This window comes from Musca vetustissima, unplaced genomic scaffold (assembly GCF_032173495.1).
Source record: "Musca vetustissima isolate MV318-11 ecotype Yass unplaced genomic scaffold, APGP_CSIRO_Mvet_v1 utg1519, whole genome shotgun sequence".
Lineage (NCBI taxonomy): Eukaryota > Metazoa > Arthropoda > Insecta > Diptera > Muscidae > Musca > Musca vetustissima.
This window is the reverse complement of record NW_026877568.1, coordinates 200,603-217,673: the sequence shown is the minus strand read 5'-3', so window position 1 is coordinate 217,673 and position 17,071 is coordinate 200,603. Positions and strand designations below refer to the sequence as shown.

General features: G+C 35.4%; 3 protein-coding genes across 3 annotated transcripts; all 3 read right to left on the bottom strand.

The window, feature by feature from the left end:
* Window positions 1-4,143: 4,143 nt before the first annotated feature.
* Window positions 4,144-4,394, bottom strand: LOC133322189 (cyclin-dependent kinases regulatory subunit). Its single transcript, XM_061531234.1, has one exon. It carries the CDS (start codon window positions 4,375-4,377, stop codon window positions 4,153-4,155), a length of 225 nt encoding a protein of 74 aa, XP_061387218.1. The 5' UTR covers window positions 4,378-4,394; the 3' UTR covers window positions 4,144-4,152.
* Window positions 4,395-9,839: 5,445 nt separating this feature from the next.
* On the bottom strand, window positions 9,840-10,382 carry LOC133322188 (E3 ubiquitin-protein ligase RNF181 homolog). The gene is made up of 2 exons (XM_061531233.1): window positions 10,074-10,382; window positions 9,840-9,990 (listed from the first exon to the last, which is right to left on the bottom strand). Exons 1-2 carry the CDS (start codon window positions 10,380-10,382, stop codon window positions 9,856-9,858), a joined length of 444 nt encoding a protein of 147 aa, XP_061387217.1. The 3' UTR covers window positions 9,840-9,855.
* A 3,174-nt stretch (window positions 10,383-13,556) lies between these two features.
* LOC133322187 (serine/threonine-protein kinase OSR1) lies at window positions 13,557-15,346 on the bottom strand. Its single transcript, XM_061531231.1, has 2 exons — window positions 14,070-15,346; window positions 13,557-13,979 (listed from the first exon to the last, which is right to left on the bottom strand). The coding sequence occupies exons 1-2, from the start codon at window positions 15,315-15,317 to the stop codon at window positions 13,584-13,586; spliced, it is 1,644 nt and encodes a 547-aa protein (XP_061387215.1). The 5' UTR covers window positions 15,318-15,346; the 3' UTR covers window positions 13,557-13,583.
* Window positions 15,347-17,071: the final 1,725 nt, after the last annotated feature.

Genomic DNA, 17,071 nt, shown 5'->3' with positions numbered 1-17,071 from the left:
TCACATTCGATAGCCTATACAAGTCGTCCGCGCATGCCACAGCTATTTGCGACAAAGTCAGGAGCAGAAACAAGGTTCTCAAGTCGCTAGCCGGCAGCACTTGGGGAGCTGACAAGGAAACCTTGTTAACGACTTATAAGGCAATAGGCCGGTCTGTGGTAAACTATGCGTCGCCAGTGTGGTCCGCTAACGTTAGTGCAACGCAGTGGAAAAATCTTCAATCCTGCCAAAATGCCGCCCTGAGGACTGCAACAGGGTGTCTCCTCATGACTCCAATAGACCACTTGCATGAGGAGACGAAGATCCTTCCTGTGCGTCAACACAACAAGATGTTGTCGATGCAATACTTGCTTGGGTGTTATAGGAGCAGCCATCCGAACCGCTACCTAATGGATAGGCACCCACCACCCAGGCATGTCAGGAAGGATCTCCATGATCTGGAGAGAGAGGTCCAGAGATACAAAAGGGAGCCTCTAGATCAACAGGCCTATCAAGCAGGATTGAACAGTATTCACACGGACGCAGTTGAGGAAGCAGTTCAAGAATATCGTGTGAATACCATCCTCGATGACCATCCGCCTGAGATAGCCGCAGAAGAGCAGCAGCTACCTCGACAAACTAGAGTGGTCTTGGCACAGCTGAGATCTGGATGGTGTAGCCGCCTCAATTCGTATTGGGCACGGATTGATGGAGAGGTCGACAATGTCTGCCCGGCATGTGGTAACGGACCACATGATACGCTACATCTGTTTAATTGCCCAGCCAAGCCCACTCTCCTAACCCCATCTTCTCTCTGGACTCAACCTGTACAGGTCGCAGCCTTTCTGAATTTGGAGTTAGAGGCAGAACCAGATTAAGACAAATTGGAAATACACAGCAGTACTAGCTGCTACAACAACAACAACAAATGTTTGTGAACTCAATAGTTGTTGGGCATGTGTTTTGTTCAGAGCTCCGATTTGCTCGATTTTACTCGCGAGTGAAAAATACTCCCGAGTGGGAGTAAGTAAAGAGTACGAGTTTTTTAGGGAGTATACTCTCCACTCTTTTATTTTGTTTGGGAGTGCTCGCGAGTACTGCTTGTTGAAGAAAAAGAGTGTGAGTCAAAATGTTCGAAAAAGAGTAAGAGTTCACTCTAAGAGTGAAATCGAGTGGACAAATAAATTTGGTTGTTTGGTTATTTGTTTGTGTGTAGTAGCAACATTTTTTTTATTTTGATCTTTTGTGTGCTGTGGGGAGATAGATCATGTTCAAAAAACATAAAAGGACATTGATTATTTTGTTACATTTTATTTTTGTTTGTTTATTGAAAATGTTTACACATGTGAGGTACAAATAAAAATCTTATATGAAATGACTTACATAAAGAGAACGCAGAAAACGAGCTTGTTGATGCATGCTTTCCCAGCAGTACTGCAAACCAAACATCACAAAACAAACAAACAATGCACACAAACAACATCAAGTAAAACAACGGTATCACAAACAAAAAAAAAAATAAATAAATATAAAAGAGTACTCGGCAAGAGTGTAATCTGCTCGATTTCGAGCGTATTTCACTCCCACTCGAAAACGAGCAAAGCACTTGCGCTCTTATTTGAGTGGCAGAGAAAAATAGAGTATACTCTATTTACTTTTTCTACTCGCAGGAGTACTTCCGCTCGAATTCGAGCGAGTTTCACTCTTTACTCGAATTCGAGCGAGCATTTCGGAGCTCTGGTTTTGTTATTCCATACATGCTCAACACTCACATTCATTCGCTGTGTATGTGTGTTTACTTTTTTATGACATTTGTGTTTGTTGTTGTTTTTAACAGCGGTTGCGAGCATTCGCGAAAATTTGTTTTTTTTTTTGAGTTTTTCAAAAGCAGCAAATGCTCGCGAAAGATCGAATCGACGACGCTTGTATCGAATTTTTTCGTTCGTAAATTTTTCGTACAATGCGAACATTCGCGAGAGATTGCTAATGTTTGTTCATTCATTGTAACTTTAACATTCGCGATAAATTTAAAACATTCGGATTCTCTCCGTGAGGATTCGTGAAAAGTATTTTAATCATTCTCCGCACCCTGCTTCTGGATAATACTGAGAAAAGTAAACAGACAACATCCAGTAAGATTTTCAAAATATCTCGTAATTTAATTTAAAATACTCATTTTAGACTTATTAAGAAATAAAATGCATAAAAAAAATGTTTCTTGACTTTGGTCAAAATTTTAAATTATCGGCCTATTGAAATTCATTGTATTGTGCTGGATGAATTTTACTGAAAAAAATTTACAGCTAATAATAATAGTAAAAACTCGTAGATCCTTGCAGTACGGGAACAGACCATTCAATTGTTATAATTTTTCATTTCGTTTTCTAGCTGCGAAGAAAAAAATATTTTTGGTGCAAAATTATAATTTTCTGTGTATGCGAACACTCGTTCGTTTCTGAGATATAGAGAGAAGATGTATGTTGAGTAGATTTCTGCTTCATAGAGAAATACGTTTTAGAGAAGATCGACTGTTCATGAAATATACGAGATAAAAAAAATCATTCTGTCCATATTACAAGTTATGGTGTTTTTACACGATATGTATTTTACATATGTGCTGTCACTTATTTCATCCATATGTAATTCCTTAAGTGTGTCAAAATTAGCAGTGTACACAAAACATTTATTTTTGTGTTCAAATCGGCATATGTATTTTACATATGACATAACCTATAAACAAAAAAACACTTTTATTTTTTCTTAAATCAACGTCGTTTTTTTATTAAACACCTACAAACGAAATAATAATTTGTAATTGTTGCCTTTTCATCCTTCTTTTGAATTGCAATTGAAATATTTTCTTCCAACAATGTGTTTCATTCAAACAGCTGATTTCCTTATGTTTCACATACGAAAATAGAGCGCGTCCTATTCGGAAAAAAATACATATGTAATTGCATATCGTTTTGACACATTGAAATTTCCGTATGTTTCACATGACGAGTTCGATTTCCATATGTAAAAAAGTGTAAAATACATATACATACATATCGTGTAGAAACACCATTAGCTTTTGTTACTGAATGGGTTGTTTTCGTAGATATCTCTCTTATATAGGACCATCATTATTTTTCTCTTCTTAGGTGGAGCTAATGTATTTATATATAAATTATTTACTTGTCATTTAAAAAGAAGTGTGACTTAAAATAATCTGTCGTAGAAGATTCTCGAAATGTTGTATGTGAACTCTACTAATGTTGTACACTGAACATACCCATTGACTTAATGTATACAATGCAGGGATGGAAAATTTAGTACAATAGTACTTTTGTCAGTAGCTTTTTACCCAAAAAAGTACCGCAGTACCCCCGTGACCATTTCAATACCATTCCAATCCTTCATTAAACCATGATATATATATATTTTTTTTTTTGGATTAGAATTTGTTATGGATTTGTCCGACAAAACTATGCAGATAAAGATATTGATGTGATTGCAATATTTCTCTTGAAAAAATGAACAGGTTCAGTTATCACCATCAGAAAGATACACTAAGTGATATCTTGAAAATCGATCTTTATGAAACTGAATAAATTTTTTTTTGTATTTTCTTGAAAAAAGTACTCTCTCTTTTGGTACCTTTTCACATTATTCATTTTCCATCCCTGATACAATGGAATAGTAAATATCAATACAAGTTATATACCAATATTGATCAGGAATGATGTTCAAACATCAGAAACTTTCAATTAATAATGTACAATTGTAGGGACAGTTTTTGTTTAATTGCACCCCGTGCAATTTGCGAACGCATTTATGATGTACGCAACAAATATCGTCAAGCTCACTTCAAAACAAAAACCATATTAATAATTATGCAAATTGTTTTTTTCTTTATTTTGTTTTATATCAAGAAACAAAAGAACTAATCAATAAAATATTTCAGAGGGATAACGTAATTGCAAACTGTAGTAATTGAATGGTCATGACACAATTGAATTGCAAAGACAATTTTTTGCGTAACAAATTATATCGATCGGTAGACGATGAGTACACAATGGCACAAATGTATTTCGATGTCCCTCCAGGTAGGATAATCTCAAATGGCAAATTATATTCGATATATGGAGCAGGCTATATACAATACGAAGACTTTGTGATGCGTTGGAATGTTCACTGCTGTATAGGTCGTCGGAACAAAAGAATATGCGGCTCAGGTTTGTGGATCATGTAATGTATCCAGCCACGAGACTGCTGTACTCCAATCGAACGCCATTCCGCTTCCGACATTAAGTGTGTCTTGGGCACCAATTTGACCAGCTCCTTTGGTAGCACCACATGCCTGTACTCGTACTTTTCATCGTAATATTTATCGGAATAGTAGATTTCCTTGCTCATGTTTGTAGATGAGAAACAAAGGATTCTTTTGTTTGCGGCTTCAGTAACGCGAATACCAAACGGGTGTAGATTCTCTGAAATGCAATCTCTGCAATTATTAAGTTTTGATTCCAGCAAATCTTGTTATAATCAGCAATAGATTGTTTCCTTTTGCTTAAGAACACAAATACTCCGAAAACTACGGAACAAAATCAATTCACAAGACAAAATACAAAAAGGAAAATGACAGCGCCAAAATATAAACCGCCATTGCAATAGTTGTCAATCTGTTCTTTCACTCTCTCAGATGTCAACAAACAGTGTTGCAAACTTTCAATAATAACAAAAAACGCTGAAACAATGTTTATATTGATTGTTTCTCGTTATTTGAATATTTATTGAAATTTAGTGTACGGAAACCGACGCATTGTTTTATAGGTGATAAAATATAATAGGAAAGGTAATTACAATATAATTTCAGATATATTTATTATTATATTTGACGTGTTTGCCATGAAATTGACATTTGAAATCGAGTGAATTTAGTAGTTAAAACATATACCATGAATCATTTTTACTTATAGTAAATTTCCATTGTGCTGGATTTAGTAAATTCAGTAGAATTAAATGGTCAATTCCATTACATAAATGTCAAATAGATCCTCACAGAGGAGGTTAACTAGCAACAAGTTATAACGTGCGAACTGTTGTCTAGGACTTTATTGAATACATTTTTGCCAGATATATCTGCTGAAAATTTAGTCATTTATAAATAATAAATTTAGCTTTTGTGTTTTTTCTAATACTAATACTAGTTTTTTCTAATACTAGCGATAATTCCTGTTTTTAGAAAAAAAATTGTGGGCAGATATTTTGAAAAAATATGTTACTATATTAAAATTATATATTTTTCAACACGTTTTTTCGTAATTTTTAAGATGGTAATCGATTTTAATATTCTTGGCATATGTGTGGGAATATACAAGGACGGAATGTTAATTATACAATTATTCAAGGTATTTATTCTGACATTATAACCCACAACGTAGAAGTGTACTGTATCTTTGTTGACAGAAGGTTGTGTAATTGTACCATGGGATAATGCCTTCTATTAAAATTCAAATGCGCGTTTATACTATGCCTTCTAGTACCATATATGGTACCCTTTATATTAGGCGAACGGGAAGAGCTAGAATTCTGAAATTTGGAATGTGGGTCACTGATGTAAAGTTAGGAAGATGTTCGAAAGGGTTTTTGGAAATTCGTACTAGAACGGTACGAAATGTACCAAAAAGTACTAAATGTGATGCCATTTGTATTTGGCGAACCGGTAGAGCTAGAACTCTGAAATTTGGATTGGTGGTCGCTGAGTGTAGGATAGATGTACCAAAGGGTTTTTGGAAATTCGAACTATAAATATCCGAAAAGTACTAAAATGTACTTAATTTGGTACATTTTCGTAGCATGTGAATTGATAGAGCTAAAAACTTGAAATTTGGAATGCGAATTAGGGTTGAGATGTAGAGTCTATTTAAGGAGATTGTTTTGAAAGCGTGTACTCATGTGTACGAAAAGTACTATACGGTACTATATTTGGTACACAATTTGGAAATACAAATCGAGCTGGAATCCTGAAATTTGAAATTAACATTACCGTCGGAGTGTAGGATTGGGAATGTACGTAGTTTTGGAATTTTTTTTACTCATGTGTACGAAAAGTACTAAATCGTACAATAGTTGGTACAATTTGCATTTAGGTGAACCGATAGAGCGCGAACAATGAAATTTGAAGTCAGGATCATTGTGGGAGTGTAGGATTGGGGTCAGGAATCAGTTTAAGTAATTTATATTCATGGGTACTAAATGGTACTAAATTTGGTACAATTTGACTTTTATGCGAACCAATAGAGCTAGAATCATAAAATTTTGAGTCAGGATTACTGTTGGGGTGTAAGATCGAAATATGTAGGATGTTTTAAAAATTGTTACTAATGTGTACTAAATTTAGCACAATTTGAATTGTGGGTGAACCGATAGAGTTGGAATCCTGAATCTTGGATTTAGGATCACTCTGAGGTGAAAGTTTGGGTTAAGTGGGACGATTTGGAAATTTGTACTACTGTGTACTAAATTTTGTTACAATTTGAATTGTGAGTGAACCGATAGAGTTGGAATCTTGAAACATGGATTTAGGATCACTGTTGGGGCGAAGGTTTGGGGTAAGTTTTGGAAATTCGTACTACTGTGTACTAAATTTGGTACAATTTGAATTGAGGGTGAACCAATAGAGTTTTAATCCTGAAACTTGGATTTTGGATAACTGTGGGGGTGTGGGTTAAGTAAGAAGTATTGGAAATTTGTACTATTATGTACAAAATTTGGTACAATTTGAATTGTGGGTGAACCGATAGAGTTGAAATTCTGAAACTTGGATTTAGGATCACTGTGGGGGTGTAGGATTGGGGTCTGTAGGATGTTTTGGAAATTGGTACTACTGTGTACTAAATGTGGTACAATTTGAATTGTGGGCGAACCGATAGAATTGGAATCCTGAAACGTGGATTTAGGATCACTGTTGGGGCGAAGGTTTGGGGTAAGTTTTGGAAATTCGTACTACTGTGTACTAAATTTGGTACAATTTGAATTGAGGGTGAACCGATAGAGTTGGAATCCTGAAACTTGGATTTTGGATAACTGTGGGGGTGTGGGTTAAGTAGGAAATATTGGAAATTCGTACTACTGTGTACTAAATTTGGTACATTTTAAATTGCGGGTGCTCCATCCTGAAATTTGAAATTGGAATCATTATGGGGGTGTAGGATCGGGGTATGCAGGAAGTTTTGTTGGATGGTTGACGTGTGTACTCTTGCAAATAATTGGATTTTGGATTTTGCTTGAAAGGATAGATTTCTGTTGAAGATTGAGCTATAGAGACATATTTGGAAACTCGTATTTATGTGTACGAATAGTACTAAACGGCACTAGATTTGGTATAATTTGGATTTGGGTGAACGGAGAGAGCTGGAAACCCATAATTTGGACAAATGGTTGATGTTTGAATATAGAATTGAGATAGGGAATCATAGTACCTATGTGTACTAAATAGTATTATATTTGGTACAACTTGATTACGTGTGAACTGATAGAGCTGGACTCCCGAATTTTTGAATTAAAATTACTGTTAAAGCGTAGGATTGACATAGTTTAGGATATTTTTAATTATAGAAAAAAAAGTACTAAATGGTACCAAAAAGCTTACAAATGTGTGAACGGATAGGTCTGAGATTCAGTTTGAGTGCAGAATTGAGATATGTCGGTAGGTTTTGAAAATTCGTCATTATGTGTACTAAATGGTACAAAATTTGGTACAATTTTGATTCGAGTTAACGGATAAAGATGGTAAACGTAAATTTGGAATTAAAATTACAGGATTAAGGAAGTATTGGAATTTCGTACTTATGGATACGAAAAGCACTAAATGGTACTAAATATGGCACAATTCGTTTTGTGTGAGCGGGAATCCTAATATTTGAACTTAAAAATAAGGTTGGAGTGTAGGATGAGGTAGTGGAGGTAGTACTATGTTTAGTAACATTTAGATTTGTGTGAAAGGATAGAGATGGATGGATTTGAAAATAAAATTACTCTTATAGCAAAGGATTGAGACAGTGTTGGAAATTCGAACTTATGAGTACGAAAAGTACTAAATATGGTACAATTTGGATCTATGTGAACGAATCTATGTGTTTCAGTATGGAATTGAGGCAGTTTTAGAAACTCGTACTTACGTCTACGAAATATAATAAATTGTACTAAATTTGGTACAATTTGGACGTTGGTGAACGAATAGAGCTGGAATCTTTAAATGTGGACTTAAGGTCATTATTGGAGTGCATGACTGAGATATTTTTGGAAATTCGTACTTTGGGTACGACAATCACAAAGTTTGGTACAATTTGGACTTTAGTGAACGGGTAGAACTCGAAACCTGAAAGTTGCAACTTATGTTACTCGGGGAAAAGTAAAGAATGGTACCAAATATGGTACAATTTAGTGGACATATAGAGCTGAAATTCTTAAATTTTGACTTACGATTGGAAGTAGGTTTGGAATATTGAAAAGCACTAAATTTTGAACAATTTGGACTTTGGTGGAAGTAAGATTACTTTTAGAGTGTAGGATTGATGTGGTTTTAGAAATTCTTACTTATGAGTATGAAAACTACTAAATGGTACTAAATTTGAAACAATTTGGATTTGGTTGAATCTTGAGATTTGGGATTCAGATTGAAGTGTAGCATTGAGATATGGGGAAAACTTTGGAAACTCGAATTTATGTGTACAAATAGTAAATAGAATAGAAAATTCACTAAATTTGGAACAATTTAGGATTTGGGTAATGAAGAGAGCTGGAAACCTAAAATTTGGAATGTGGGTCACTGACAGAGATTTAGAAAGAACGACTAAATGGTTTTTGGTACTAAAATTAGTGGTGCTGATGGTATGGAGGAGATCTTGAAAATGTGTACTTATGTGTTCGGAAAGTGCTAAATGAAGAGTACTTAATTGTAATAAAATTAATATTAGATGCAGAAATAGAGGTGGAATTCAGAACCATAGTACAGCAAATTATACAGTATTCAGGATTTCCATATGAAATATTTTTTTTTGTATTCCCTTTCCGCATACGAAGTAGCGGGAACTTTGCTAGTATTTACTATAAATAAAAAAAAGACAGCTGACATCTGTTGTTAGGAGACTATTTTGAATAATTAATAATTTGAAGGCATACTTTAATGAGAAATTATAGTTTTTTTTGTACAAACGCAGGGTTGTATTTGAATTTATCTCCATTTAGCATAGGATTTCGAGCAAATCGAGATATTGAGTGAATTTTACTTTGTATGGCAAATCGAGGTAAATGAGCTCGATTTAGCAGTTAAATTGAGATAAAACGGATTTACACTAGAAATTTTGCCGGGTTAACAACCTGTATGAAGTTTTTTTTTGACATATGTAGTGGAGTTGACAATTTAGATTTACCGGATTTAATAACTATGGTAAAATGTAAACGTACTATAAAGCACTTTATCATTCGCTGCAAAACCGCCTAAAAAGAAAAATCTTGATTTTAGCCTTAATGATGAAGAATTGTTCGTTATAGCAGGCTTCATATTGTGTAAAAAATTTAATGAATGTTTTTTTTCACTCTGATTGAAAAGCTGTAGAAGTTCCTCTGTTCCATGCGTTTCAATTGACGCATGGAACAGAGGAAACGCATTTTCTGCAAAATCTATATTTTATTAAATAAATTAAATAAATAAACCTTAAACCTGGTAAAAACCTTGAAATAGTCCATAATGTCCATCGTCTCAACCCATAAATAATGAAACACAAGACACAAACACGATGTTTTTAAACCTAATACCATTTATTTCAAATATATGTATGTACCCTCACCCTCTCATATATATTTATATATGTATGTATATTTATAACTTTATGAAAACATCGAATCTAATAAATTGCTTTGTCTTTCACGACGATTCGATTCATCTTGACGATAACGTCTTAATTCTTCATACGCCTCATCATCTGTTTCCAGCTCAAATCGGCACAAGGGACAGGAGTTGGCCTAAACAAAGAGTAGAAAATATCCAACACTCATTAATATATACATACGTATATGCAAATACATCTGCATGACAGAATACTTACTTTCTTCAGCCAAAGCAATACACATTCCTCGTGAAACTCGTGTTTGCATGGCAAAATTTTATATTTTTCCCCATTTTCAGCTGGCTGCTTGCATACTGCACACTCAAGATTGTCCTTGTCGTCATTATCGGTTACCTCATGTACCGGGAATTCAGCTATGGCTCTTTTTGACGCTTCTGGTACTTCTATTTCCATATCTATTCCATTCATTATGGCCAGTACTTGCAAGCGCTTGTAATGACGATCGAAATCATTGGCCCCTTCTGGTCCAGTGGGTTCGTGACCCAATTCATCAAAATAGTCAGACATCTAAGAAAATCTAAAAAAAATTTTAACAAAAATATTCGATTGGTGAATTTATTTTAAAACTTGCTTGGTAAAATTATAAATATTGGTCTGTTTCCGTACTGCAAGAATCTACTAATTTTTACTATTATCTTCGATATCGTAAAGAAAAATTTGTTATCGTATTAAAAACTTGTAGATTCTTGGAGTACGAGAACCACTTTTTACTAACGAACCAACCGCTTCATTCATATTTTCTGGTACAGGGTTATTCAAAAGTATGGGACTGGAATTCTGTCAAACTAACTTCTTAAACCAATTGTTTTATTTTCAATTGAAAGTCTAACATTGACGAAAATAGATCGCCTAACTATCTCACCACGCATAAAAATTATCAATTAATCAATAAAACGGCGATTCGGTCACAACTACGAACTACGCGAGCAATTAGCATAATTGTGAAGAAATTTTGAAGAGAATTTTCGCTTGTTCCACTGAAAATGTCGCTGCTATAACTGAAAATGTTTGCGAAGACCCAAATGGGTCGATTCAGTTCAATTTTTTTAATAAAATAAAAAAATAATAATCCCAAAATATAAATTACAAGTTCAAGTCGATTCGATTATTTAGTTAATGAATTGGAAAGAAATCAAACCATTCTGATTTATCAACCTTTTCTGTCATTCGCAATGATTTCACAAGCGAAATCACTCCCATTATTTTGTATGAACCGGAATGAGCAAAAAACGGGAGCTGTAGTTTCGAATTTTCGATAATGGTGGTTGAAAGAATGATTCGTGTTGTCATATTGTAATTTGAGCTATAACGCGTGTTGCATAATTGCAAACTAATTCATTTATTTATTGTTATTAATAAATAGTTGTTTTTATAAAAACAACATACTGGGATTCAGCCTGTCTAAAAACGTTATTTAAAAATTCTTACGATAACAATTTGAAATTAAGAGAATATGTAAGAATATATACCGTAATGCCATGAACAGACCAGCGTTGTCCGCCCTCTCATTCGGTGTTCGACCCTTAATTATGAAGTAATTACTTAGTTCCCCATACAAAATTGTCTGAGCGAACACCGAATTTTGTACGTTGTTCAATTCGAATCACTCTCTGAATCACCAAGAATTTTGTCCCATCCCTAACAATTGAGAGAATTTATAGAAAATAAATTAATTTTGACAGCATGAAAAAATTTTTAAATTTTTCAAACTTTTTCAGTAAAATTGAAAATGATGAATGAAAATTAACCAAAATTCCAGTTTTTATATATGCAGAAGGATGTAAATTTTGTTGTCTACATAATGCAATATGCATTTCTTTCCCCTTGGTTCTAATTAGCGTACAAAACGAGAAACAAAAGTGGGGAAACCCAAACAAAAATTCTCCAATTTTTTAAATGTGACATTTGAATTGAGAAAATATAAAAATGTATTGAAAACAACAATATTTTCAGAAAAAATGGAAAACATGAATTAAAAGTAAAGAGATAGGGGTTGATATTATAGTCAGGAGAAATAGAATTATTTTTTCTATTTAGATCCATATGTAATTCACGCAAATATGTTACAATTTTGGTGTAAAACAAGAAACAAAATGTATGAAATAAAAAAATTCTGATGACATGAATTAAGAATAGTGTTGTATGAAAGGGTTAATTCATGTACGTAATTCTGAGAGCGAACTACGTTGTTCGAATGCCCGTCAGAACATGGCATTATGCCAAAATTGTAACATATTTGCGTGAATCACATATGGATCTAAATAGAAAAAATAATTCTCTTTCTCCTGACTACCCCTTTCTCTTTACCTTTAATTCCTGTTTTCCGTTATCAATAGGATTTCCAAAGTTTTTGAGTTAAAAATATGCACACAACCATTTATAATATTCGAAATTCATAAAATAAATCAGTTTAATTGGAATTCTAATATTTGTGTATCATACTCACGCGTTGATTTTATTCATAATTAAATTTAAAAGGATATACTTAATTTAAATATTTAGTAATTTAAATGCGGCGCAGTTATATTTTTCAATAATACTGTATTCAAGTAATATGTTAAAATTTGAATAACTTCTCAGCTTACCTATTATGCCATTAAGATTTTTCCAAACCTCGGTAAACAATTGCCTAAATTTCTCTCTCATTTAATGAACTTTAAAGTTATCGAACAACATACCGTAACAATTTGTACAAATTATTGGGTTCTCAAACATACCTAAGGACACACATGAATTAAACGGAGAATTGTGGTCGCATGCCTATATCAACTATTTACTAAGCAGATTACTGCCGAAAAAACCAAGTTCGTTTATGTCGGTTTGTTTTTATTTCCTACAGTGCATCTGTATTTTACGATTTTTGTTAATTGTAGGTATTTACAACAACTTCACACACGTCACATCATGCCCAAACTTCTGATACACTTACACTTACGATACATCACAGTTCCCACTAAGTAAATGGTTCTTGTTGTTGGTTTGCCAGGAATAGGTTTTGTCCCTTGTCGTTTAATTTAAAATGTGATTTTTATTTAAAAATACTCTCTCTTAAAGAAGATTCAATAAATTACAAGTAATTATTACTATATAATATATATAAACGAATGATAAGTACTTATTAATTACACAATTAATCTATTTGGTTGTATTTATGTATATGTTTAGCTAAATATCGTATCGTATATAATTTCGGGGAATCAGTATCATTATTAATAAAAAATGAAATATATTTAATATAAATGAAGAAAGAAACAACAATACATTTAAATTAATAATTATAAATAATTACATAGTAAAATCAATTTAACGATTAATTACGCACATATGACATGAATTCGTTTGAGTCATACAGAAGAGGAGAGCGTGTACAGATTGCAATTCATTTGGATTGGTTGTTCCCCAAACCATGCAAATTACAACGCGTAGCAGAGGCAGCGCATGAGATTGGAAAGGTTGGATGGATAGGCAGCTGACGGAAGGCAATTCCTAGACCCTTTTAATGTATGCAGATTTATGTAGTAAATGGTGAAGAGTGTTCCCAAACTCGAAATGAATAGTGTTATACTCTGCAAATACGAATGCGATTTAGATTCAACTTGCTATTATTGGGTAGGCTGTTGTGATGGTGTCAGCGTTTGTGTCTATAGGGGGGGTTCGGGGCATGTCTAGAGCTCCTTTATAGTGATCATCCTCTGGAGTAGAAATTTTTTAATCTGTAATTGATATTTGAGCATACCCGACCAGCGAGCGATCATCGGGTACTTCACCTGGTTGTACCCCTGAATTTAATTGGAACGTTACGGTTTTCAAGGCATGTCGCTGTTCGATTAACTGATGCAAATTTATAGCCATTGGCTGTGTGTCAAGAGGATCTACTAGACCGGCGTCGACCAATTCAGCAGCAATGCCTTCTGCGGAGTCTTTACCCACAGCGAACTCGAAACGAATGTCATGCAGTTCACGACGAATGTTTCGCATACGCAAAACAAGGTTTACGGGCGGAGCATCGGCCCCAGCACCACTAGCATCGACGGATGGGACTGGCATCTGCGCCATTGCTTCTGTGGCTTGTGCCACAGAATTGGGTGACATTGTGGCAGGTGACTGTTGTATTTGTTGTTGCAAAAGTGCATCCTGCAGTTGGTGTGGTTGTTGTGCCTGTTGCAAACCACCGTGAGATGATGGTTGCTGAACTGGCTGCGTTTGCGCAGGTTGATTTAGCGAGGCATGTGCCTGATGTTGGGGAACAGATACGGAGGCAGTGGGTTCAGTGTGTTCTGACTGATCTTCCCGATCACTATCGGAAGAATCGGCTCTTTCTAAACGATTAACAGGCCGCTCGTCTGATTCCGAGTCAGACGAATGTCGTTTACCATCGTCTTCCTCATCCGACCACATCCATTCACCGGTAACTGTGCGGTGCAAACGTCCTGACTGACCCGGCTGACGTTTTGCAGCCTTATGTACGCGAGTCTCCATTGATGGACCAGAAGCCAGCAATGTTTGTGTCAAATACTTCCGATCTTTAGCCTTTTTAAAGAATGCATTCTTTAATAGTTCGGCAGCCGTGGGCCTCTTAGACGGCTCCTTCTGCAGACATTCCACAATCATCTTGCGGAATGTCTTGCCATATGCCTTGTACTGGTCTTTCTCCTCAGAACCTGTGTCTAAAGTTGGAGGATCATTCTGCAAGGTCAACATCAACACCTTCATCGGTGGGTACTTGTGGTATGGAGCCGTGCCCGTTGCCATTTCTATGGCTGTTATACCAAAGGACCAAATATCAGCTTTGAAGTCATACCCATGATCTTGTTCCATGACTTCGGGTGCCATCCAACAAGGAGTACCCACGAACGTATGGCGCACCTTTTGCCGCGACAAATCTCGACCGGTTGCCAACCAGGCACTTACACCGAAATCGGCAATTTGAATGGTGCCATCATCGCCAATGAGAATATTACCGGCCTTTATATCGCGATGTATCTGGCCATTTGAATGGAAATATTCGAGACCCTTCAGCACCTCTTTGAGCACGGTGGCAATTGTGGCCTCGTCAAACACACCATTCTTGCAATTAGTTGTGCGCATTTTATGCTTTATAATATCCAAAAGGGAGCCACCTTCGAGTAGTCTCAAGACCAGCCATAACTCTTCTCTCACTACAAAAGAAGTGTGATACGTTACGACATTCTCATGATTGCACGATGACATCGCTTGGATCTCCTTCAACAGCTCGTCCATGGAGGTGTTCCATTTCTCAAGGTTGATACGTTTAATAGCACATTTTTCGTTACGCGGTATGCAAAGGGCCGCATGGACAACAGCTGTGGCACCAACACCAATAACATCTCTCAGCTCGTAGTCATCTTTCGAATTGGGCCAGGGCTGTTTATCGCTTGTCGAAGCACCTCCTGCGCTACTGGCTGCGGTTGAAGCTGACATGGTGTTACTCTCTTCTACTTCGATGTGACTGACTTCTTTAGTCTTTTTAGTATTATTATTACCTGAAGAAGCGAGTGAAGCACAACTGTACTGAAGATACTCGGATCGCCTAGATGCCAAAAGTAAATCGTTCAAGGAATTTCGGAAATTTCCTTCCAGACGCGGTGGTGCTGTCAATGATTTTGGTTTCACCAAATCTCTCTCGCCAATGTTTAGTGAATTTAGGCTGGGCTCTTTACTATTTAATGAGGCGTTCTTACTTCGTGGTTGTTGTTTTATTACCAATTCATTGATAGCGCTATAGTGGAGGTTTTCTTCCTGCTCTTCTTCTTGTGCTGATGTTGCCCTTGGCGTTTTTATCGTTACGTTCTCTTCGCTAAAAACTCTGTAGGTTGCTGTGGTTTGGTCAGTACTTATATCCGACTCGTCGACTGCAATCTCTTGTAGAATCTCTTGTGTTCTAGAAGTATCACTGCAGCTTTTTTCAGTACAGGTTATGTAACTACTTCTGGATTTTGGTGCCACCAAACAGAATTTAAATATTCCTGGCTGTTTTGTGAAGAAGGCGACTTCTGCAAAGTAAAGTAGAGAAAAAACCTCTGTAGGAATATGCTTTTACATAAAATGAGAATATTATTTTCATTGGTCGACACCAAAATCCTTTGCGTGGCGATATCGGATATTCATAGATTATTAACAGTATTATTTCTTTCAAATATAAATTTTTAAATTATTGTCAAATATAAGTGACATTTATGCTGTGTCATGTATAGCTGTAACTTCTGTAGAATATCCGATATTGCAATTAGATATTTTTTAGGTTGTCAACCAGTTATGTATTTATTATAAAAATGTTTCCGCTTGTTAGTATCAAAAGTATCAGTGAATTCAAGAAGTTATATCGATTAAATGATAGCACAAATCAGAAATCGAGCGAAAAAATTTGATCGCTAACAAGTTATTTATACAAAACCTACTAAAACCTCTTCTAGAAAAGGTATTATTTAAAGTAGTCACACGGTATTATAATGTGAGGTACGTCAGTTTTGGTAAAATTTCTTGGTCAGGGATATGTTGTTCTGCAAACATAGCTATGACTAATTGAAAATAAATATGTTACTTTATCTCCTCTAACCGCGCTATATTTTTTTCGCGTCATTCGATAAGAAAAAAAAAAATACATTTCCTATAAGGGTAAAATGCTAGCTACAAATAATAACAAAACACATGGAAAGAAAAAAGCGAAACTATGTCGATTTACATTTACCACAACTAGAGAAGCCAGAAACGAACATCCACATTTTTCTCATTTGTGAGGATAGAAGCGTACAAATAATGTACAATAAGCGGGGAATGCTCATACCATCGTAATCACAATTCGCGACCGTTTGCCATTGTAATCTTTGCTTTAATTAAATTTTTCCCATTTCTAAAAATAACTAATTGCGGTCATTATCATTTGCTTGGATCGAAAACAGAATCAGCTGTACCGAAAACTAACAAAACATCCGGCGGCTCTGTTTTCTACCTAATGCTATTTCATTCATTGAAAAACGACGTTGCAGATATATAATCGAGTGGAACAATAGGGTAGCAAGCTCATAATGGGGAGGGGAAAGCTGAGTATTGTGCCCACTGCGAATACGACAGACTCGTTGGCATCTCTACTCATTGCATTTGAGTGCATATATTAAGCGTCGCTTACGCGATCTTGAAGTCATGGAATGCTATTATCACCTTGAACTTCAACGGTC